Below are 23375 nucleotides of genomic sequence, written 5' to 3'. Positions count from 1 at the left end.
TTTATACAATGGGAAAGAATGGGAATTAAAACGCTCGAAGATCTGTATGAATTGGGGAATTTACTATCATTTCAACAACTACAACTGAAATATAATTTGAAAAATAACCAATATTTTAAATATCTTCAAATTTGTGATTATCTGAAAAAACACACAAAAGACTATCATAATATGTCTTCCGACTTATTGGATGAAGCAATGAAGACCAAGGCGGAATCAGCTAATTTAATATCGTACCTATATAATATCATTTTAAACATAGAAATACCCACAACAGATGGAATTAGAAAAGATTGGGAACAAGAATTAGCTATAAAAATCTCAAAAGAGACCTGGGATAATCATTTACTACAGGTGCATAAATGTTCGATCAACGTACGACATACGCTCATCCAATTTAAAACATTACATAGATTATATTATTCAAAAACTAAATTAAATAAAATCTTCCCTAATGTTTCACCAATCTGTGATAAATGCCTATGTCAAGAAGCTACAATAGCGCACTCTTTTGTTTTTTGTACAAAAATCCAAAAATTCTGGTATGAAATATTTGATATTTTTTCAAAATTGATCAATATAAAACTGGTACCAAAACCAGAATGGATTATCTTCGGAATATCAGAAGGTAACCCTGAATTAAACGTGTTTCAGAAGAATTTAATTAATTACGGGCTAATAATGAGAAAAAAGCTTATACTTAAATTCTGGAAAAATGCGCCGACACCAACAATAAAAATGTGGATATCAAATATGTTTGAAACATTACATCTGGAAGAGATGAGATTCCTCCTAGCAGGTAAAGCAGACCAATTCCAAAAGACGTGGTCTATGTTTCTGGACCTATTACAAGTATGAGGTGCAATAGTAATCTAAAAAACACAAATATATAAATAAGCGGAATCAGGACCTGGTAACGGGAGGTAAAATAACAAAAACAGACTTGGTTGGTAGTCTCCTTTCTGCGGAGTTTAATGTTATAATAGAGCGATTGTTTCTATTTTCTCTTTCTCTCTTTTCTAGGGTCTATTTTCTCACTTTACTTCCTTCTCTAACTTCTTTCCTAAGGGGCTTTCTTTTCCTTACACTCTTGCACTGCACGACTCTCTTGCACTTTCTTTACTTTCCTTACTTCTACCTTTTTCTTAAAGCTCAAAAAAAAAAAAAAAATGAAGCAGTACTAAAAAATGTATTAAGATATATGTGTTGTGTAGAATTGTAATTTACCGTACTTCTAATAAAAATAAAATAAAAAAAAAAAAAAAAAATAGACGCAAAGTGCTGGAGTAACTCAGCGGGTCAGGCAGCATCACTGGAGTAAAAGGACAGGGACAGTCAGTTTAGTTTATTGTCACGTGTACCGAGGTACAGTGAAAAGCTGTTTTGTTGCGCGCTAACCTGCCAGCGGTAAGACAATAAACGATTACAATCGAGCCACTTACAGTGCATAGATACATGATAAGGGAGTAACGTTTAGTGCAAGGTAAAGCCAGTAAAGTCCGATCAAAGATAATCTGAGGGTCACCAATGAGGTAGATATCAGTTCAGGGCTCCTCTCTGGTTCGGGACCCTTCTTCAGGCTGATTGTTCTGACTTCAAATTGTTCTTAATGACAATGGGCCATCATGAACAAAGTTGAGCTGAAGAGCCAGTTTTTCGGTGCTGTGTGACACAATGCCTTTCCATGTCTCTAATGCATTCATCTGCTATAATTAGAGAGCCATTAATGTATTTTTCTTAATTGGATGCAAATTGTAGTCATGATAAATGGATAATGTAGTGGATAAATTAGAGGCTCAGATTATTCCTCGGGTGACAGTGAGTTCAAATCTCTCCACGGCCACTGGGCAATTTAAATTTGGGTCATTATCTGCAATGCAAAGCCAGTCTCGGTGAAGGTAACCTCGAAACTACTAGCTGATGTGAAAACACTTACTCTTTACTCTCAGTCTGAAGAAGGGTCTCGGCCCGAAACGTTGCCTATTTCCTTCGCTCCATAAATGCTGCTGCACCCGCTGAGTTTCTCCAGCTTATTTGTGTACCTTACTCTTTACTGATGTTCTTCAGTGAAGGAAATGTGCCATCTGTCCACCGGCCAGCCCTAAATGTGTCCAATGAACTACAGCAATGTGGTTTAACATAGAAACGAAACGATACGATGCGATACAATGCTATTATCTGAATGGTGGCCGATTAGAAAAAAGGGGAGATGCAACGAGACCTGGATGTCATGGTACACCAGTCATTGAAAGTAGGCATGTAGGTGCAGCAGGCAGTGAAGAAAGCAAATGCATTTCATTCGTTAGCATTCATAGCAAAAGGATTTGAGTATAGGAGCAGGGAGGTTCCACTGCAGTTGTACAGGGTCTTGGTGAGACCACACCTGGAGTATTGAGTACAGTTTTGGTCTCCTAATCTGAGGAAATACATTCTTGCCATAGAGGGAGTGCAGAGAAGGTTCACCAGACTGATTCCTGGGATGTCAGGACTTTCATATGAAGAAAGACTGGATAGACTCGACTTGTACTCGCTAGAATTTAAAAGATTGAGGGGGGATCTTATAGAAACTTACAAGATTCATAAGGGGTTGGACAGGCTAGATGCAGGAAGATTGTTCCCGATGTTGGGGAAGTCCAGAACAAGGGGTCACAGTTTAAGGATAAGGGGGAAATCTTTTAGGACCGAGATGAGAAAAAACATTTTTTACACACAGTGGTGAATCTGTGGAATTCTCTGCCACAGAAGGTAGTTGAGGCCAGTTCATTGGCTATATTTAAGAGGGAGTTAGATGTGGCCCTTGTGGCTAAAGGGATCAGGGGGTCTGGAGAGAATGCAGGTACAGGATACTGAGTTGGATGATCAGCCATGATCATACTGAATGGCGGTGCAGGCTCGAAGGGCTGAATGGCCTACTCCTGCACCTAATTTCTATCTATCTATGTATTAACACTATCCGACACACACTAGGGACGATTTACACTTACACCAAGCCAATTATCCTTCATACCTGTCCGTCTTTGGAGTGTGGGAGGAAACCGAAGGTCTCGGAAAAAACCCACGTGGTCATGGGGAGAACGCACAAACTCCGTACAAAACCTGGGTCTCCGGCGCTGCAAGCGCTGTAATGCAGCTAATCTATCGCTGCGCCACCGTTGCCGCCCACAGTTAACTTCGATTTAGGACACACTGAACAATTGTGACCCTAGCAGAGAAATTGCTGAACTTTGCAAACCCACCCCAGAAAGTCATGGCTATTTATTTATTTAGTTATTTAATTATTTACTGAGCGCATTGTCAGGATCAGAAATGATGCTCTTCTCCTGCCGGTGCTATTTGAAAGGAAATCCCAAAATGCGATCTGGCATTTTTATTCCATCTGTCGTTTGGTGGGACCCCAGAGCACCAGTCCAGGCTGCTGTGAGGGTTAAATGCTGCTCATAGCTCTACTGTGCAATAAAAATAGCCTGAAATCCTTTGCAGCTTGCAACTGACCTAGATGTTCGAAGTTATGTTTTAAATCAGGGAGCAGTCGGATTGGGTCACAAATCTCAATGTTTTACTTCCCATTAATTGGCCTTTCCTTTCCCCTGGTTCTCCATGTTTAGTGTAGTTTAGAGATACAGCGTGGAAACAGGCCCTTCGGCCCAGCGGGTCCACACCGACCTGTGATTACCCTACATTAGCACTGCCCTATACACGAGGGACAATTTACAATTGTCACCGAAGCCCATGAACCTACAAGCCTGTGCGTCTTTGGAATGTGGGAGGAAACCGGAGCACCCGGGGAAAACCCACGCAGTCACGGGGAGAACGTACAAACTCCGTATAGACAGCACTGCAGTCGGGATCGAACCTGGGTCCCTGGTGCTATAAGACAGAAACTCTACCGCTGCGCCACATTGCTGCCCCAAATTGCCTTTCAGTCAATCTGAAGGCATGGTCACCAAAGGTGAGGTAAAAAAATATTAAGGATACAAAGCAGACCAGAACTGAACACGTACAGGCAGTTCTGCTATAACACATATTTCCTCAGCATGAATTAAATATAACAATGTGATGGTGGTGCAGACATATAAATACCTTGGAGTGCACCTTGATAACAAACTGGACTGGTCTGTCAACTCTGACTCCCTCTACAAAAAAGGCCAGAGCAGACTCTTTTTCCTCAGAAGGCTCAAATCCTTCAATGTGTGTAATGACATGCTGCACATGTTTTACAACACTGTGGTTGCAAGTGTTATTTTCTACGCTGTTGTCTGCTGGGGCAACAGCATTAGTGCAAAAAACACCAAGAAGCTGGTCAAACTGGTTAAACGAGCTAGCTCAGTGCTGGAGGGGAGAGTGGACTCTGGGATGGATGGATGTGCTTGAGAGGCGTATGAGGCACAAGGTGCAGGTCATCCTGAAAAACCCTGGGCATCCCCTCCACGTAATTCTGGAGAGTCAAAAGAGCACTCGGAACAACACCCGGCTCCTCTCCCTGCCCTGTAGAACGGAGCGGTTCAGGAGATCCTTCACCCCTGCAGCCATTAGATTTTATAATTCGGACCGCTAGGCTGTAGGGGGATGCATTCTTGCAATTTTTAATTTTTTATTATATTAATTATTGGTCTTTTTAAGTATTTATTGCTCTCAGGTAGTGTCCACAGTGTATTCTATGTGTTTTCTGTCTGAGTTCGTTTTGAATCTGTGGGTTTGTTGGTTGGGGGCTTCTGGACATCTGAATTTCCCTGAGGGGATCAATAAAGTTATTATTATTATTATTATTATTATTATTATTATTATTATTATTATTATGATGTGAGTGATGAATTCTGGAATATTTGCATTATGTGGGTCGGATTGGTTATAACACGATTTCGACCATAATTCCCCATTTTCTTTTGGACCAATGCAATCTTTGTTAATTTAATGTGACATGTCTTCAGAGACTATTATTCCTATTTTATCTTTCCGGATGATCCCTTAATTTTTCTTCCGATTAATCTCCGTACCATCCATTACAGCTTTTTATGTGCAACTCCGTGATGCAGGGACTACCGCAACAATTAGGAAATATTTAGACAGATACAATCTATAGCACAGATTTAGAGGGATCGGGGCCAAATGCAGGCAGGTGGGACTAGTGTAGATGGGACATGTTGGTCGATGTGGGCAAGTTGGGCTGAAGGGCCTGTTTCCACACTGTATGATGCTATGACTATGTAAAGACTGGGCTTTCATTACAAACCTATACCATCCTATGATTCATTGCCTCAGGCCTGTACGTGGTGCAACGCCGTGAATGCTAACGTCCTCTGAAATTTGTTGGTTTGTCCTTGAGGCTGGAGAAATACGTGGCGGTGGGAAACTCTGAGGCGGATATAAAACCAATTGAAAGGATCATGAGGGCTCGTTAGAGTTGATTGTATATGTATGGGTTCAGTTATTTAACGCATCATTAAAATTTATGATGCAAATCCAGTTTCAGGCTTTTTGCCTGCACGATAAAATCAATGTCGATTTAATTTAGTATCCCAGCCACCTGGCCATTATACCTGTGTGGAAATATTGGCAGCTCTTTTCATACAGGTGCTGCAAAATTATCAAGTATTTTTATTGGTATTTAAGAGTACCCAATGCTTCTTGCAAAACACTTTTTTTTATTTGTCTCCGAGTACACTGTACTCAAAACAATGACATCATCATCAGTAGTATTGACACCGACCATACGTCTGCAGAATAACAAATCAAGCATTATTTTTTGTGCACAGGAAGTTGTGGAAATGCCAGTGTTGGAGTAACTAGTCGGGTCAGGCAGCATCGGTGGAGTACAAAGATGAATGGCGTTTCAAGCTGGGACCCGAAATGTCGCCCATCCATGTTCTCCAGAGATGCTGCCTGACCCACTGAGTTAACTCCTGCACTTTGTGTCCTTTTACTTGAATGACAGGTTTTTTTTGCCAAGTCTTATCATGGCCAGGAATTAAAGGTGAGTGTCGAATCAGTTATAGACCAGCATGAGTGAGGGAGGCAGATCTCTTTATGTGGTGGGCATCAACACGATACTATACGATACTATACGATGGAACTTTATTTAACCTGGGAGGAACAGTCATTAACCAAATAACCATATAACCATATAACAATTACAGCACGGAAACAGGCCATCTCGGCCCTACAAGTCCGTGCCGAACAACTTTTTTCCCTTAGTCCCACCTGCCTGCACTCATACCATAACCCTCCATTCCCTTCTCATCCATATACCTATCCAATTTATTTTTAAATGATACTGACGAACCTGCCTCCACCACTTCCACTAGAAGCTCATTCCACACCGCTACCACTCTCTGAGTAAAGAAGTTCCCCCTCATGTTACCCCTAAACTTCTGTCCCTTAATTCTGAAGTCATGTCCTCTTGTTTGAATCGTCCCTACTCTCAAAGGAAAAAGCTTGTCCACATCAACTCTGTCTATCCCTCTCATCATTTTAAAGACCTCTATCAAGTCCCCCCTTAACCTCCTGCGCTCCACACAACATTAAACATTAAACATAACAAGATACATAAAACATTAAAGTAAATGACGAGTGGAAAGTCCAGGATTGAGCATTGGCAAAGATTTCGAAGATTTCGGGGGGGGGGGGGGGGGGGGGGGAGAGGGAGGGGAGTCAGTCTACCCCACGACAGAAGGGAGAAAAGTTGTGCCTCAGATGTGGATAATACACTCAATTTACGAGTGTAACAGAGTTGGTTTTAACAGATCTCCATGAGATGTACATCGTAATCCCTGCTATGTGGGGCAAAGTTTGCATGCTCCATAATTAGTCTCCACTCTACCAGACATTTGACAAGCAAGCTCCACTACTGAGGTTTGAGTACATTTAGATTGAAAATCCAGGACAATGTTGCAGAAGCATTGATAAGTAAACTGATCTGTTTTCTAGTTGGATGATGTAAATCTCCCTTGACACTCTTTTGAAGATCAGAGAATTGTTCACATTTTCCCAGTCCATTTTTATCGGGCCCTTTTTTTAAATTGTGTTGTATTGTATTGTATATCTTTATTGTCATTTTCCTGAGTACTCACACACCCAGAGGAAACAAAAAAACGTTGCTCAACCAGTGTCCGTTCAGTGTGCAGTAAAAGTAAATAGAAATAAAAATACATATATCATGAACAAATTAAACACTCTACTCTCTACTAAACATAGAAACATAGAAACATAGAAATTAGGTGCAGGAGTAGGCCATTCGGCCCTTCGAGCCTGCACCGCCATTCAATATGATCATGGCTGATCATCCAACTCAGTATCCCGTACCTGCCTTCTCTCCATACCCCCTTATCCCCTTAGCCACAAGGGCCACCTAACTCCCTCTTAAATATAACCAATGAACTGGCCTCGACTACCCTCTTCGGCAGAGAGTTCCCGAGATTCCCCCCTCCCTGTGTGAAAAAGGTTTTTCTCCTCTCGGTTTTAAGGATTTCCCCCTTATCCTTAAACTGTGACCCCTTGTCCTGGACTTTCCCAACGTCGGGAGCAATCTTCCTGCATCTAGCCTGTCCAACCCCTTAAGAATTTTGTAAGTTTCTATAAGGTCCCCTCTCAATCTCCTAAATTCTAGAGAGTATAAACCAAGTCTATCCAGTCTTTCTTCATAAGACATTCCTGACATCCCAGGAATAGTTTAGTAAATGACCAGAATAAGTGGCTGTTGGAGGGAGCAAATTTGCTGGCAATTTTCTGACTTGGTAATATTTACCACCCTTCAGAAAGTACTTTGAAATGGGTCTGTCCCACTTAGGGGACTTTTTAGGCGACTGCAGGAGACTATGCAGTTGCCGGGGTGGTTGCCGGGGAGTCGCCTTCATGGTCGTGAGGAGTTCCCGCATTCTGGGGACTAGTCGCGGTCTCATTACGGTCGCATTGAATTTTCAACATGTTGAAAAATTAGCGGCGACTCGAATGAAGCGGCCATGGAGAGTAGCGAGAATTCCCGAGCCGTAGGTGGGTCGCCAGGAGGTCCTAGTGGGTTCCTAGGGCGGTCGAAGGTTCTCGGAGGTTCTCGTAGGTTGTAGCCGGTGCTGACCGGTGAATTTCATTGTCTCATTGGGAATAAAAAAGGTACGTTTTCAGAACCAAGGATAATCGGCCGGTAATGTTAAATGTCCGCTGAGCTTCACAGCCGTGTATGTATGGCTTGTTAAAAGTTGTCTCCACTCCTTCTTCTCCCTTCTCCCCCCCCCCCCCCCTCTTTTAAACGACTTACCATACACTGTGCTTTTGCTGTCTTTTTACAGCGCCAACCTTCCTGTTCATCGCGGTGTGTGTCTGTATCACCTTGGCTTTGCTCCATGTGAATTTCTTAGACAGCGCTCCCCTCGCTTGCCCTGTCCCCTGCCTGCATAACTGGCCAGTGAAGGAAGTGATGTGTGTGTGTTCCACTCTGACAGTCGCCCCGTTCCAGTTGCCGGTTTTTCAGGCAACTTGACAGTCGCCGGCAGTCCGCTGAAAAATCGCCTAAGTGGGACAGGCCCATTGAAGTACTTTTGGGAATTTTAAAGGTCATACAGTTATAGAGCTTGGAAATTTGCCCTTTAGCCGAACTTACCCATTGAATTGCCCATTGATGCAACATCTACGCTAGTCAATCTATTGCCACATCCGTCTAAACCCTTCCTGTCCATGTACCTGTCCGAATGTTTTTTTTTTAATGTACTGCTAGTATCTGCCTCGACAATCTCCTCTGGCAGCTTGTTCCATACACCCACCACCCTCTGTGTGAAAAAGTTGTTCTGCAGGTTTCTATTCAATCCTTCTCCTTAAATCTCAGGTTCTTGATTCCCCTTCTCTTGGTGAAAGACTCATGCATTCACCCTATCTAGTCCCCTCATGATTTTATACAATTCTATAAGATCACCCATCATCCTCCTGCGCTCCAATGAATACAGTCCCTCGCCTGCCCAACCTCTCCCTGTAGCTCAGATCCTCAAGTCCTGGCAATATCCTCGTAAATCTTCTCTGCACTCTTTCCAGTTTAACAACATCCGCCGATAGTGATGTTTCAGAAGCTTTTAGGCATGCACAGTTCCTTCCTACACATTCGCTGTGAAGATCCTGTCCTGGTTCGACTTCCCAAATGCAGCACCTCGCACTTATCTGCATTAAATTCCATTAACTATTCCTCAGCCCACTTGCCCAGTTTAGTCAAGATCCTGCTGTGACAAAGATGCTGTATAAATGTAAGTTTTTTTTTACATGGGGCTGCAATGGCTTCAAAACTAATTGAGATGGGTTGTTGTTGGCCACTTCCAACCAATGAAGAAACAACTCTCAATTTCTGTTTTGTTCTATTTCTTCCAACTAAATTTAATCCAATTTGCTGACCTCCCCCAATGAATTATGTAACTTTCTCCTCTAATAAACTCCCTTGTGGTGCCAATCCTTTCTACTGCAAACAATGCATTAACAAAGTTGTTATCTGTTCACCTCCATGCAGGCGTTTGAGGTGAAATGGTCACATTGTTTGGGCTAAATACAACTAAATATTGAAACTGGGATATGGCCAATGCAGTTCTCTAGAAATATTTATTTTTGTGTGCTTTTAATCGTAACTACTTACTTGTGGTCTCCTAATTTGAGGAAGGACATTCTTACTATTGAGTGAGTGCAGTGTAGGTTCACCAGGTTCATTTCTGGGACAGGCTAGATACAGGAAAAATGTTCCCAATGTTGGGGGAGTCCAGAACCAGGGGTCACAGTTTAAGAATCAGAGGTAGGCCATTTAGGACTGAGATTATGAAAAACGTTTTCACGCAGAGAATTGTGAATCTGTGGAATTCTCTGCCACAGAAGGCAGTGGAGGCCAATTCACTGAATGTTTTCAAGAGAGAGTTAGATAAAGCTCTTAGGGCTAACGGAATCACGGGATGTGGGGAGAGAGCAGGAACGGGGCACAGATCGTGGATGATCAGCCATGATCATATTGAATTGCGGTGCTGGCTCGAAGGGCTGAATTGGCTGCTCCTGCACCTATTGTCTATGTTAACCTTTGCCCGGAGCATTTGTTAAGAGGGAATAACCATTGTTTTACTTGCACTTACAGAAACACTGCGAGCGGCAAAAGTCTAACATCAGGATTCGCTTCAGACCGTCCCTTTTCCAGCATGTTGGATTGCATTCGTCATTGGCGGGCAAGATCCAGAAGTTGACGGTGAGCGTCATTTTAAACTGCTTGTCGTGACATTCACCCATTACGATCACCTGAAGGGGGACGTGATATAACTATTAATTGTGTGGTTTCATTGAGTTTTTCCTTCGCGGTTCAAATGTAATTTCCTCCCCTTGCGTAGGTTTTTAATACTCTGGTGCCAGCATGGATAGACAGTCAGAGCTCCAGACTGCTCTGTCTCAATCCACTTGAACTGTATTGGGTCCAGAGGGAATTCTTCAGTTCTAAATTCTGGATCAATTCTGATGCAGAAAGACACTTCAGGGATGATAGCATTCCACAATAGGCATTGAAATCCAAACATTCCCTCATGAGAGAGAGAAACAGGATATTTTGCCCCATCGAATGTGTGCTGGCTCATTGAATGGCATGGCACATGAGCATGTCCTTCAGTGCTGAACGTTATGCCAAGTTAAACTGATCTCAACTGCCTGTACATGATCCATATCCCTCTACTCCTTGCATTTTCAATGTGCCTGCCTAAAAGCTTCTTAAACATCACTAACATCACAAACATCAAATAGAGAGAGTACAGAGGAGATTTACTAGAATGTTGCCTGGGTTTCAGCAACTAAGTTACAGAGAAAGGTTGAACAAGTTTGGTCTTTATTCTCTGGAGCGCAGAAGGTTAAGGGGGGACTTGATAGAGGTCTTTAAAATGAAGAGAGGGATAAACGTGGACGTGGATAAGCTTTTTCCACTGAGAGTAGGGAAGATTCAAACAAGAGGAGATGATTTGAGAATTAAGGGACAGAAGTTTAGGGGTAACATGAGGGGGAACTTCTTTACTCGGGGAGTGGCAGCTGTGTGGAATGAGCTTCCAGTGGAAGTGGTGGAGGCAGGTTCGATTTTATCATTTAAAAATAAATTGGATAGGTATATGGACGGGAAAGGAATGGAGGGTTATGGTCTGAGTGCAGGTAGATGGGGCTAGGTGAGAGTAAGTGTTCGGCACGGACTAGATGGCCTGTTTCCGTGCTGTAATTGTTATATGGTTATATGGTTATAGTATGTACGTACACCACCATCCCTGGTGACATATTCCAGGCCCCCACCACCCTTTGTTTAGTTTATTTTAAAGAAACAGCGTGGAAACAGGCCCTTCGGCCCACCGAGCCCACTCCAACCAGCCATCACCCGTACACTAGGTCTATCACACACCCTAAGGACAATTTACAGAAGCCAATTAGCCTACAAACCTGCACTCCTTTGGAATGTGGCAGGAAACCGGAGCACCCGGAGAAAACCCACACCGTTGCGGGGAGAACTTACGAACTCCGCATAGATAGCAGCCGTAGTCAGGATCGAACCCGGATCGCTGGCGCTGTAAGGCAGCAAGTCTACGCTGTGCCACTGTGTCGCCCTCTGGCTGTGGCGGACTGTGTCTAAAAATATTGGTTGCCAGGAGACAAAGGGGGCCCACTTCATCAGGGGCCCACTTGCCATCAGGCAAGCTGACACCCTGGCCAGTCCGCCACTGCCCTCTGGTAAAAAACACACACCCCACTCATCTCCATTGAACTTTCCCCCTCTTATTGTAAACCTATGCATTATGGGGAAAAAGTATTCCTCACTAATTTCCCTCGTGACCTATTCTCCCCACACACCCATCAACTTACCCCACACCCCAGACTATGCTACTCACCTCCACACTCTGCAGTGGTCAATTTGCAATGGGCAATCAATCTGTCAACTCGCATGTCTTTCTAATGTGGGACAAAACCAGACCACCCAGGGGAAATCCACAGAGGAAATTCTGTGCCCGGCACTGGAGGTGGGGATTGAATCTGGGTTACTGGAGCTGTGCGGCAGCAGCTGTACCATCTGTCCAAACAGTGCGGCCCTTTGGGTTTACTTGAGCTATAAATCAAGCTAAGCGATATTGTCCGGTGAAACGTAGCAAGGAAGGAGATAAAATTGGAAAATAACTGAAATGTAAGGAATGACTTCATGCATCCTTCACAATAAATTTCAAAACCTTTATCTCACCGCAGCGGGATCTGTTCAATTGAAAGGTGCTGAACAGACAAAGGATTCACAAGTTGTTTTCAACAGTGAGCTAGTTGAGAATCTGGTATGAATGTACATGACCAGATTTGCTCGGCAGTCAATGGAAAGGGGTCAGTGTAGATAGAAACATAGAAAATAGGTGCAGGAGTAGGCCATTCGGCCCTTCGAGCCTGCACCACCATTCAATATGATCATGGCTCATCATCCAACTCAGTATCCCATCCCTGCCTTCTCTCCATACCTCCTGGTCCCTTTAGCCACAAGGGCCACATCTAACTCCCTCTTAAATATGAACTGGCCTCAACTACCTTCTAGGCAGAGAGTTCCAGAGATTCACCACTCTCTGTGTGAAAAAAGTTTTTCTCATCTCGGTCCTAAAGGATTTCCCCTCTATCCTTAAGCTGCGACCCCTTGTCCTGGACTTCCCCAACATCGGGAACAATCTTCCTGCATCTAGCCTCTCCAACCCCTTAAGAATTTTGTAAGTTTCTACAAGATCCCCCCTGAATCTCCTAAATTCTAGCAAGTATAAGCCAAGTCTATCCAGTCTTTCTTCATATGAAAGTCCTGACATCCCAGGAATCAGGTCTACACGGCATTTATAATGGTTGGTATTAGTATATATGGTTATGGGGAAAAGGCAGGAGAATAGGGTTAGGAGGGAGAGATAGGTTGGCGGAGTCGACTTAATGGGCCAAACGGCCTAATTCAACTCCTATCACTTATGTACTTACATTTGTCATGTGTGCCGAGATATAGTGAAAGATATTTTGCGCGCTATCCAGGCAGATCAAACCATACAAGACTACATCAGTTAAGAGCGAAAGGAAAAATAAACGGCAAAATATAGTGTTGCAGCTATTGTGAAAGTGCAGATTGACAAAAAGTGCAAGGCCAGCAATGAGGTAGATTGGAAGATCGGGAATTGAGCTATAAGCATATAAGAGGTCCATTCAATAATCTGCTAACAGTGGAGAAGAAGCTGTTCTTGAATCTCATGGTACATGTTTTCAACCTTTTGTATCTTCTTCCTAACAGGAGAGAGGAGGAGAGAGACTTACTAGGGAGTGAGTGGTCTTTGAATATGTTGGCTGCTTTGCTGTGGCAGCGTGAGGTATATTTAAAGTTGTAGCGTGATACCGTGTGTAAACAGGCCCTTCGGCCCAACTTGCCCACACAGTTAACAATGTTAATTGGAGATAGGAGGTGGGGGGGGGGGGGGCGTGGGAAACTGGTTTGTGTCATTGACTAGACTATGTCTACAACTCGCTGCGATATCTGCTAGTCTTGTGCAGAGTTGTTACCTAACCAAGCCGTGATGCGATGCTCTCTTTGGTGCATCAGTTGTAATTGGCGAGGATCATTGGAGACTTGATGAATTTCTTTAGTCTTCTGAGGACAGAGAGGTGTTGGATTGCTTTCTTGACCATAGCATCATTGTGGTTGGACATGAACAAATTCTTGGTGATATTGACACCTTGGAATTTGAAGCTCTCAACCATTTCCACTTCAGCACCATTGATTGAGACTGGGGAGTGTAACACTACCTTGCTCCCTGCCGTCGAAGACCTGCTCCTTCATTTTGCTGACGTTGGGAGGGGAGGGGAGAGTTAGTTGAATTCGCATCATACTATTAAACCATCCATCTATACTTGTCATTGTGTGAGATCTGGCCCAATATGGTGGCGTCATTTGTAAACTTGTATATGGAGTTGGGAAACACAGTGAAGATAGATGCAAAAAGCTGGAGTAACTCAGCGGGACAGGCAGCATCTCTGGAGAGAAGGAATGGGTGACGTTCCGGGTGCCGAGAACACAGCCCTGTGATACACTGGTGTTGCAAATTATCGTGGCGGATATTTTGTTGCCTATCCTTACTGATGGCCGTATATGGGTCAGGAAGTGACGGATCCAGTTGCAGAGCAATGTGCTGAGTCCTCCTAGATCCAAGGATTTGTAGATGATAGCAACGTTTAAGAAACATTTATGCAGGGACATGGATAGGACAGGTTTAGAGGGATATGGACCAAAAACAGGCAGGTGGGACTAGTGTAGATGGGGCATGTTGGCCGGTGTGGGTAAGTTGGGCTGAAGGGCCTGTTTCCACGCTGTAAGACTCTCTGACTCCATGATTCTCTATGATTCAGGTTGGAATTGTGATATTGAAGACAGAGCTATTGTCAATAAATAGGAGCCTGACGCAGATGTAGCAGCAGATTTTCATATCGTTCGTGTAATTAGCACCCTAGCCGCTATTTGGATGAGAATGGATGAAGGGGGTGTCTTCTAAACACATGCAAGCTCACTCACAGAGACCTTCAGAGCTTCTTCTCAGATACGGCTTCAAACAGTCTTTTGATGAATAAATGCTTTATTATTGATAGAAAACAGTGAGATACATCTAAGTTTCTTCCGACTCGTTACTACAATCTTCTTCGAACTCCAGTTTATTACTTTAGACATTAGGAAAACTCCTCGTGTCTCCGTAACACTGACATGGTCGAAGGATTGACCTTCTCCATTGTCTCTCCAAACTAATCTAAAAACTAGACTTCTGCGCAAGCATCTAAGCTCCAAACACGCCCAAAAACACGTCATGAATCCCACCCACAATATAACGGGCAGTCTAAAATTTAAAGACACACGCCATCATCAATGAAATGCAAAACAGGCCAAATGGCCACTACAGCAGATGTTTTGTTATCCAGATGTGCCAGGAATGAGTGTGGCGCCAGGGAGCAGGCGTCTGTCTGGAACTGTTGTGGCTGGTGGCGAATTGCCATTGATCAAGGCTGTCTGGGAGGCTGGAGTCAATGTGCGCCATGACCAGCCTGTCCAAGCACTTCATCATTGCACTGTCTTGTATAGTTTGGGAAGTATTAGTTATCATGCTTCACTTGTTCTGCCAGATTAGTGTAAAATAAACATGACATTTAGTCTCATCAAAAAGACTGACCTTGAATGTGGTCCATTTTTAACTATGTTGTGAATCCAGTTATGTAAATATAGTTTAAACTTAATTAAACTATGAACAGGAGGAAGAAAATGTGCCATTGCCGTACAAAAATCCACATGCCTATTTCCCTCTGTTCAAAATATTCTGACAATTTCATATTTACTCCTGATTGTTAAAATAATGAAGTGAAGTTCCCAAGTTGGCTCCTCGCCTCTGCTCTTTGTGGCACCATGAAGCCTGTTGATAGACTACCTTTGTAGTGGCCGCTTTTCCATCAATGCAGCTGCTGGTTCTTCATGCTGGTGTTCCTCTGGAATTATCCTCAACCCATTGCTGGTGATCTTTGCATTCTCAGTAAATCCTCGAACCTTATCTACTGCATTCGGTGTGGCCTCCTTTACATCGGTGAGACACCCATACACTCTGCGACTCTTCATCATTCCATAAGTCATAAGAGCAGAATTAGGCCATTCGGCCCATCAAGTCTACTCCACCATTCAATCCTGGCGGATCTCGCTCACCCTCCCAACCCCATTCTCCTTGCTTGGCACTTTGGCAAGGTTATTAGATGGTTGGCACTCCTCAGGGTAATATATTTAACACACGAGGCAGAAAAAAATCAGACGGTAAATGGAGATTGTTGGGTCAAGGCTTTCAGTTGGGTCAAGGTTTATATCTTTATGATAGGTTTAAAAGTAAACGCGGGCAAATGGGACTAGCTTAGATGGGGCATGTGGGTAGGCATAGACAAGTTGGGCCGAAGGGCATGTTTCCATGCTCTTTGACCCTATCTGAATGGTTGAAATGCTCACCCAAAATGGAAAGCCAGACCATTATTTATTCTTCAGTACATTTGCTGATGTCAAACATTAAAGTTATGAACTCCTCCACTGCCGATCGGCCTTGTTTGTCGACCCATAGTGGGTGACCGTGACTGTAAATACAGAACTTGAAAAGGCCGAGCAAAAGCACAGAGAACAAATTCCAAAAATCAATAGATTGTGGCTCAGTTAATGATAAACCGCCTGAGATTGGCATCCTCTCCTTGATGTTTGCCATTTTGCAATGTCCCACTGGCCCTCGTTCCTCTCAGTGTAGACATTTTCCAATCGATCATCAAGAACATTATTTGTAATGCTTGGGTAGATTAGAACTGTCGTGAAATAGCATGAGTTTGCAAAAGTTAAGGAATCTTTAAAATGTTAAGCATAAAAATTCAGGAAAAGTGTTTTTAGTTTTTATATATTGCAAACCTACTTTTTTGATACAATGCAATACAACTTTATTTATTCCAGAGAAAAACTGGTCTGCCACTGGTCCAAAGATACGATTACAAGGCATTGAGAGTATCATGTGCATTATAATAATCATAATGAAATTGAAGTGACCAGTTGTTGCACAGCACATATCATAAGATCATTAGTGATAGAGGCACAATTAGGCCATTCGGCCCATCAAGTCCACTCCACCACGGCTGATCTATTTCTCCCTCCTAATCCCATCTTCCTGCCTTCTCTCCATAGTCCCTGACACCCCGTACTAATGAAGAATCTATCAATCTCTGCCTTTAAAATATCCACTGACTTGGTCTCCACAGCCTTCTGTGGCAAGGTATTCCCCATGTAAATGTCATATGTATCGTGCTTTTGATTGTTTTCTAACTTCACTATTGTTGGTGGCGGGGGGTTCTCTCCGTAGGATAAAGATTTCATGAAGCCTTTACTTCACAAAATGCACGTCAATCCGGCGGCAGAGGTTACGACCTCGCTGAAAGTTTACCAAGGACATACGTTGGATAAAGCGTACCTGGGAGAGGACTTCTTCTGGGGCATCACACCTGTCGCTGGTGACTATATCCTCTTCAAATTTGACAAACCATTGAACATAGATAGGTGAGTCACCATTTTACGATTATAGAGCTTTCTGTTAGCAGCCTTGGTGATTTTCGTCTCCCTAAGTAGGATGCAATAACCATATAACCATATAACAATTACAGCACGGAAACAGGCCATCTCGGCCCTACAAGTCCGTGCCGAACAACTTTTTTTCCCTTAGTCCCACCTGCCTGCACTCATACCATAACCCTCCATTCCCTTCTCATCCATATGCCTATCCAATTTATTTTTAAATGATACCAACGAACCTGCCTCCACCACTTCCACTGGAAGCTCATTCCACACCGCTACCACTCTCTGAGTAAAGAAGTTCCCCCTCATGTTACCCCTAAACTTCTGTCCTTTAATTCTGAAGTCATGTCCTCTTGTTTGAATCTTCCCTATTCTCAAAGGGAAAAGTTTGTCCACATCAACTCTGTCTATCCCTCTCATCATTTTAAAGACCTCTATCAAGTCCCCCCTTAACCTTCTGCGCTCCAGAGAATAAAGACCTAACTTATTCAACCTTTCTCTGTAACTTAGTTGTTCAAACCCAGGCAACATTCTAGTAAATCTCCTCTGTACTCTCTCTATTATGTTGACATCCTTCCTATAATTGGACGACCAAAATTGTACACCATACTCCAGATTTGGTCTCACCAATGCCTTGTACAATTTTAACATTACATCCCAGGATTACCATAACATTACCATCCCAGCAATGGTACAGAAAAAATGTTAACATTTCATCAGTTATGTGATCTTTCTATTAGGCCAGGTTGTTCTGTTCCTGGGCTCTGCCTGTACTTGTCGGGGTCTTTCCCATTGCAGAAGCTGGCCCTTCACACCCGAGGAGCATCCCGCAAAATGGAGAGTCCTCTGAGAAGTGACTAGGCCGTAGGCAGGGTACTCCCATCACAGTGTGGCTCCAGTCCAAAGATTTTCAGCACATCCCAAATGACCCTGATAATCAGACACATATCTATTCACCACAGTTCAAAAAAGATTTAAAAAATAACTAAAAACACCTTGAAATACGGACAATTGACAACAATGTAAAATGTCCAATGTCTTCCTACTAGAACACCAAAGTTTAGTTAGAAAGTATTTTTCCTTAATGTTCTTATAATGTCAAGTTAGGTGGGACTGGGAAGAAGGAAATTGAAACCAAGAGAAATAATTTAAAAGTTGTCTTGGTTGCACTAGAATACGAAGGTAGAGTTTATATATTATGAAGATCAAGATACTGCAATGTAAATATAATGAATGAGCTTTCGAATTTATCTCAACCATGGAACACAGGTATACAACAGTACAGCACGGGTACAGGCCCTTCAACCCATCGCCTGTGATTCCATAATGCTAATATAAACTGCGCATCTGCCTGCACATGGTCCATATCCCTCCTTCCAGTCTGAAGAACAGTCCTGACCCCAAGACATCATCCGTTCATTCCCTCCACAGATGCTGCCTGAGTTTAAGAACTGAAACCAAACAAAACCATGTGTGCTAAATTCCAAAAGGCTAAATAAAGGGCCTTGTGTAACTGCAGTCCCCCGAGCTATCATTGACTAAAATGAGTAATATAACCATATAACCATATAACAATTACAGCACGGAAACAGGCCATCTCGGCCCTACAAGTCCGTGCCGAACAAATTTTTTTTCCCCTTAGTTCCACCTGCCTGCACTCATACCATAACCCTCCATTCCCTTCTCATCCATATGCCTATCCAATTTATTTTTAAATGATACCAATGAACCTGCCTCCACCACTTCCACTGGAAGCTCATTCCACACCGCTACCACTCTCTGAGTAAAGAAGTTGAAATGAAATGAAATGATTCAATTTATTGTCATTGTCAGTGTACAGTACAGAGACAACGAAATGCATTTTTAGCATCTCCCTTGAAAGGGAGACACAGGGCGTCGCGGTGTGCCCGCGCCTGCCGCCGTAACATTCCATTACAGGCAAAGGTGGGTGAAGTGTCTTGCCCAAGGACACAACGACAGTATGCACTCCAAGCGGGATTTGAACCGGCTACCTTCCGGTCGCCAGCCGAACTCTTAGCCCATTGTGCTATCTGTCCAATACCCCTCATATTACCCCTAAACTTCTGTCCCTTAATAAAAACAGAAGGGCGTCACGGTGGCACAGCGGTAGAGTTGCTGCCTTACAGCACCAAAGACCCAGGTTCGATCCTCACAACGGGTGCTGTCTGTACGGAGTTTGCCCGATCTTCCCGTGACCGCATGGATTTTCTCCGGGTGCTTCGGTTTCCTCTCACATTACAAAGAGTAACAGGTTTGTAGGTTAATTGGCTTTGGCAGGCTGTAAAATTGCCCCTAGCGTGTAGGATAGTGCTCATGCACGGGGTGATTGTCAGTCAGCGTGGACTCTGTTTACGCACTGTATTTCTAAAGTCGAAGAAAACGCTGGAGATACTCAGCAGGTCAGGCAGCATCTATGGAGAGAGGTCATCGGATGAAACACTAACTCTCTTTCCCTTTCTGCAGATGCTGTGTGACTTGTGAAGTTTCTCCAGCTGTTTCTCTATTTATTTCTGATTTCTAGCAGAGTTGTTTTTTGTTGCTTTTTGGTTATTTTGTATTATCATTACGTAGAATGTTATTGTGCAGAATGAGTCATTTGGTCCAATGATGTTTACACCTTTTAACAAGTCTCTCCTATAAATGTTTCTGTACTCCAGTTTCCCATCAAATATATATCAATAGGAATTGCTTCAGTTTTTCAATTAACTAATGAGATAAAATGTTGGAGCCACAAAATAAAGAGATTTCAAGTGAATTGGATTTATTGGGATGCAAATTGTACCAGTGAGCCTTAGATTTGCGCTTCTTATCACAAATCTCTTATCAATACTCCGGATAATCTTAAAAGCCGCAGTAAAGTTCCCCTACAATCATCTGAGAGGTTAAAGTCCAAAACGTCGACAACATGTAGAGAACAAAGTGCAATTAAGACCTTCTGTTAGTTGCAAAGGCAGAGTGAAAAAGAATGCCAGCCTCGTTGGATATGAGAAAGAATAGTTCCTCAAATAGATCTCGAAACAAGGATGAGAGGCTACATTGGCTGGGTTTGGAAAGGCGACCCTTCATTCGTTGTCCCGTTGTAAGCCATGTTTAACTCGTTCTCCGCAGCTTCCTCTCTGAACTCCATGACCTTTCTATTCACACTTCACACACTATAGTTAACTCCAGAAGGCCATGTCGTTTAGAGAGGGAGCTGCAAGGAACAGGCTTACTGCTGGACTAAGATAGAGGAGTCATCTTTCTGTCTCTGATCTTGTTTTCCTGCAACAGACATCACATGTTCTAACGTGTTGTTATTTGTTTTTTTTAACTTCTATCCCACTGATATATTTTGGTCTGTAATATTGAAGCAGCTTCCTATATCTAAATTTGGATATATATAATTTAAAAAAAAACACATCCCCACATAGATAACTCTACATGTCACTCTATTAAGATGTACGAGAAGATAATGTTTACTTATCCTAGACTGTTTTTAATACGATATTGTGAATCAGACTCTGCAAAAGATAAATGAGAAATATTTTTGCAATCTCTTCAGCTGTCTGCCAGGCACTACTCCTGAATAATGAGAGCCTTTTGAAGCATCGCAATGTTGGTTTTGTTGGGTTTATTTATCTCTGTCAATATGATTGCTCATACAATTCCAAAACAACTTTTATATAACCAAGTCACATTGGAAAATGTATTCTTCAAGTTTACATTATGAAGTGGAGAGCCATATATAATGACCTCTTTGCCACTAGAATTATACCGTGTGGAAACAGGCCCAACTTGCCCAATCCTGCCAACCTGTCCCAACTACACTAGTCCCACCTGCCTGCGCTTAGTCCATATCCCTCCAAACATGTCCTATCCATGTATCTGTCTAACTATTTCTTAAATGTTGGGACAATCCCAGTCTCTTGCTGCAGAGGGAGTACAGAGAAGGTTCACCGGACTGATTCCTGGGATGTCAGGACTTTCATATGAAGAAAGACTGGATAGACTCGGCTTGTATTGTATTGTATTGTATATCTTTATTGTCATTTCCTGAGTATTCACATACCCAGAGGAAACAAAAAAACATTGCTCAACCAGTGTCCATTCAGTGTGCATTAAAAATAAATAGAAATAAAAATACATATATCATGAACAAATTTAACACTCTACTAAAATACTCACTAGAATTTAGAAGATTGAGGGGGGATCTTATAGAAACTTACAAAATTCTTAAGGGGTTGGACAGGCTAGATGCAGGAAGATTGTTCCCGATGTTGGGGAAGTCCAGAACAAGGGGTCACAGTTTAAGGATAAGGGGGAAATCTTTTAGGATCGAGATGAGAAAAACATTTTTCACACACAGAGAGTGGTGAATCTGTGGAATTTCTGCCACAGAAGGTAGTTGAGGCCAGTTCATTGGCTATATTTAAGAGGGAGTTAGATGTGGCCCTTGTGGCTAAGGGGATCAGGGGGTATGGAGAGAAGGCAGGTACAGGATACTGAGTTGGATGATCAGCCATGATCATATTGAATGGCGGTGCAGGCTCGAAGGGCCGAATGGCCTACTCCTGCACCTATTTTCTATGTTTCTATGTTTCAACGACCTCGTCTGGCAGCTTGTTCCATACACCCACCACCCTTTGTGTGAAAAAAGTTACCCCTCGGATTCCAATTAAATATTTTCCCCTTCACCTTCAACCTATGTCCTCTAGTCCTCCATTCCCATACTCTAGGCAAGAGATTCTGTGCATCTACCCGATCTATTCCTCTCATGATTTTATACACGTCTATAAGATCACCCCTCATCCTCCTGCACTCCAAGGAATAGAGACTCAGTGTTGCAAGAGGTACCGGGTGTAAGATCGGGTCAGAGCTCAAAATACGTAGAAACTATTTCACAAGTTGTGCCTTCATTTGCCAAGTTCTGGAACCGCTCAGCTTGCAGTGGAAACCATCCACCTCACATCGCCCACAGCAAGCCATGTTAATATTTTACATTTGTCCTTGATCATTGAGGCAAGGCATGAGTGATGAATCTCCTGGGCTATGTTCTTCACCAAAATAAGGATTTCTTTCTTGTCTTTGTGGGGGGGGGGGGGGGGGGGTGATAATGCAAACTGTTCTGCCAGAAAAAAACCCCAATGTCTTTGTGAATTTCTCCGCAGTCTGTTCTGATGGTAAAATGTTTTGTTGGCCGTTTTTTTTACCTTCTTGGTATAGAAAATTTGAATGTGGAGCTAGAACATGAGATGTGAAATTTGTGACCTAGATTCTAGTGGGAGATTTATAGGGATTTCTTGAGGATTTTGGAGCACAGTTATCCTAATTATTTGGACTTCTGACTCGAGCCAAGAAATGGGCATGAGAAATACTTCAAGTCTGCCTTATCCGATTGGCACTGTTTAATTTGACGTAAAAGGTGGTTTGTTCTAATGTATTACTAAATGGCAACACTCGCACACATCAATCAATGAAGTTCTCTACTGAACTCCTTTTACTTTTATTATAGTGCTTGGGCCTTTAGTCTCTTCACTCAATTCCTTTTATCTTTATTATAGTGCTTGCAATGTTTGTCTTTGGCCAATTTTACTGTAATTGCAGTGTGCTGTTTTTAGTAGGGAGACAGAGGAGAAAAGCAGTCGAGGCATGCGTTCTATCAGACATTGTCAGGCGCTGCCATCTAGTGGCAAATTCTGAAAGTGCCAGAAAAAGGGGTGCAACAAAATATGGGTAGATCTGCTGTAAGTCATGTTTCCACAACATAAACTGTATATAACACGAGTAATGAGTTAGGGAATATTATTTGTATTACCTAGACCAAAGTGGTTCCAGAGTGATTTCCATCGGGAATTAGAGAACTGCACAAAAGTTACTTTAGAAATTAACAAGAAGAAAAAAAAGCTGTCAGATTTAAATGGTATGGTATTGGGGGGGGGGGGGAATACTGTTTGCATGTAACCTCCCCACAGTAATTAGACACATGGGAGGTCATAAAAAATGTTCATGTAATCGCTTCTTTAGACACTTGTGCAATGATACAAAATTAGGGTGGCACAGTGGGGCAGCGCCAGAGACCCGGGTTCGATCCTGACTACGGGTGCTGATTACATAGAAACATAGAAATTAGGTGCAGGAGTAGGCCATTCGGCCCTTCGAGCCTGCACCGCCATTCAATATGATCATGGCTGATCATCCAACTCAGTATCCCGTACCTGCATTCTCTCCATACCCCCTGATCCCCTTAGCCACAAGGGCCACATCTAACTCCCTCTTAAATATAGCCAATGAA

General features: G+C 42.9%; 1 protein-coding gene across 2 annotated transcripts in view; it reads left to right on the top strand.

The window, feature by feature from the left end:
• Nucleotides 1–23375, top strand: part of mgat4a (alpha-1,3-mannosyl-glycoprotein 4-beta-N-acetylglucosaminyltransferase A) — a 256754-nt gene that overhangs the window by 206215 nt on the left and 27164 nt on the right. For both annotated transcript variants that reach the window (XM_055636544.1, XM_055636545.1), the window contains exons 10-11: nt 10085–10192; nt 16875–17068. In XM_055636544.1, the coding sequence (XP_055492519.1) occupies nt 10085–10192; nt 16875–17068 (302 nt within the window). The remainder of the gene's footprint in view (nt 1–10084; nt 10193–16874; nt 17069–23375) is intronic.

Source organism: Leucoraja erinacea, chromosome 6, assembly GCF_028641065.1.
Source record: "Leucoraja erinacea ecotype New England chromosome 6, Leri_hhj_1, whole genome shotgun sequence".
In the NCBI taxonomy this organism is placed as follows: Eukaryota; Metazoa; Chordata; class Chondrichthyes; order Rajiformes; family Rajidae; genus Leucoraja; species Leucoraja erinaceus.
The sequence above is the reverse complement of the archived record's forward strand: the minus strand, read 5'-3'. Positions and strand labels throughout refer to the sequence as shown.